Source organism: Elaeis guineensis, chromosome 11, assembly GCF_000442705.2.
Source record: "Elaeis guineensis isolate ETL-2024a chromosome 11, EG11, whole genome shotgun sequence".
Lineage (NCBI taxonomy): Eukaryota > Viridiplantae > Streptophyta > Magnoliopsida > Arecales > Arecaceae > Elaeis > Elaeis guineensis.
In genome coordinates, this window is record NC_026003.2 from 16039752 (window position 1) to 16041836 (window position 2085).

At 38.1% G+C, this 2085-nt stretch overlaps 1 protein-coding gene across 1 annotated transcript; it reads right to left on the bottom strand.

Annotated features, from left to right (window-relative positions):
- Window positions 1-1195: 1195 nt before the first annotated feature.
- LOC140852364 (uncharacterized) lies at window positions 1196-1885 on the bottom strand. Its single transcript, XM_073245303.1, has one exon. The coding sequence runs from the start codon at window positions 1883-1885 to the stop codon at window positions 1196-1198; it is 690 nt and encodes a 229-aa protein (XP_073101404.1).
- Between the last annotated feature and the right edge of the window lie 200 nt (window positions 1886-2085).

Here is a 2085-nt window from a genome sequence, read left to right on the forward strand (position 1 = left end):
GAAATGGTTTTAAGCGAAGTCTTTTGAAAAATGGTTTTAATGGGAAACAAAACCCTATACAAAATGGTCCTGAAATCTAAGAGTTTATATTGAAGTATAGGATATCAGGTATTTTTATGTGTAATTTTTGAACTATGTTTTGATAAATTTATGCTATTTTTTGAGTAAATATGACTATTGCTGTAAAATAATCAATTGTGCACTATCTTGCCCCATTGATAGCTCATTGGTTTGCTTATCTTCTCCAGCATACTTGAATCATGTGGCAAGAGCAAAGAAAGCTTTGAGATATGCTGTGGAAACCAAGTTAGTTGATTTGTAAGACGTGTTTCTTTCGCAGTGACAAGAGAGATCTTTAATCAGTTGAGAGGGAGGGATCTTGAAAGAAATCTCTATTTCCTATCTCGATCCGAATGCGAGAAATAGATTACCTTCTTTTGCATGAATCCACCGTTGGATCATCCATTGCGAATGCGGTGGTGATCCAAAGGTATATATAGTTTCATGCCAAGGAAAGTGAATCATTCCTTGATGCAAAAGAAGCAACCTGGTCCAAACCAGTATGAATTTTAGGCTCCCTTAAATAAATAGGCATATTCTATAATCTAAACCATCGCTAACTATATTTCCTATGACATTCCTATACTCATGGTCATAGTTTAACCTAAATTGATAAATCAACCTAGTTCAGTCCATTGGACTATTAAACTCAATCAACCAACTCAATTCCAACGGCTCGTTAATCTTCGATAAAGTATTCAGAAATTTACCTTTTCATCACATTATTTGAAATAAATTCTATATTCTCTGTATGGAACTTTCTCTGTGTTCTGGAATTTAAAGGACAAGATATGATGCAAGCAAAATTTAAAGATATTCGAATCATTATGCTCACAAGAGATAAACTGCAGGAATGACAGATTGCAATGTTGTAGAGCGAAGGCCTTACACCATAAATAAAAACTATACATATATCAAAATTATCTTGCATAATATCTGAATAATATAACTGAAATCAAAATACATTGGTCATAACCGATATCCTTATAACCATCAACCACAAAGCAACTGAACTATAAATACTAAAATCAAAATACTAATCAAAACCAATGGGGATGATCTCAGCTACTTTTGAATAAAGCTTTATGAATCCTTGTTCACCAGGTATTCCATCTTACGGCTAATCTTGCGACGTCTATTCAGGAAACCTGAACTCGCATTTACTAAAATCCAAAGAATATTGTCCCCACACTGGTTTCTCAACAAGGATCTGATTTCCACGGTCTCGCACCTTCTCCTGCAGTGCCTGCAGTGCGCTCTCAAACTCCATCAGCTCATGTAACTCAAGGTTATCAATTCGCTCGTTCCACCAAAATCCACCGCTATCGAGTGTCTCCTCACCTGAATTCCCTCCTCCTGTTGCATGTTCTCCATCATGCATCACAGCACGATCCTCTTGCAAACTACCGACGATGTCCGACCCTTCGGCCTCTGAGCAGCTCTCACTTTTCGGTTCATCTTCTTCATGGTCAGACTCCAACCCCTTATCCTGCACGATGGTGTTGCTGCCATCCAATTTATCTTCTTTATTTGATGTTTCACCTTCGGCAGAAGGGCGCCCGCTAAGACCTCCTCTTGCGTTGCTATGAAAATTATCGTGTTTGATGATTTCTCGGCTGTGGAAGCGATCAGCAACAGATTCTATGCTAGGGTGGCTGAAAGTGAATGCATTACCGGCACGGGAGAAAACCAGGATGGCAACTTCATTGCCTGCACGAGCGAGCTTCTTCGCCTTGGTGAAGAGGCCCTTCCGTCGCTTCGAGAAGCAGACCTGTCTCTCGTTTTCTTTCTCGATCATCTCGATGGGGATCCGGTGGCGACCCATGAAGAAGAAAAGGGATATACTAAGAAGAAGAAGAAGAAAGGAGAAAAGGCCAAGAGAAAGAGAAAGGTAGGGTTTTTTTTTTTTAGCGTTATATATTTACACATATAAATAAAAAGATAGAATCTTCTAATCAGATATGAGATATGGAATAAATAAAAAAAAAAAATTTCTTTCAAAATTTATGTTCTTATAGCCCTGTA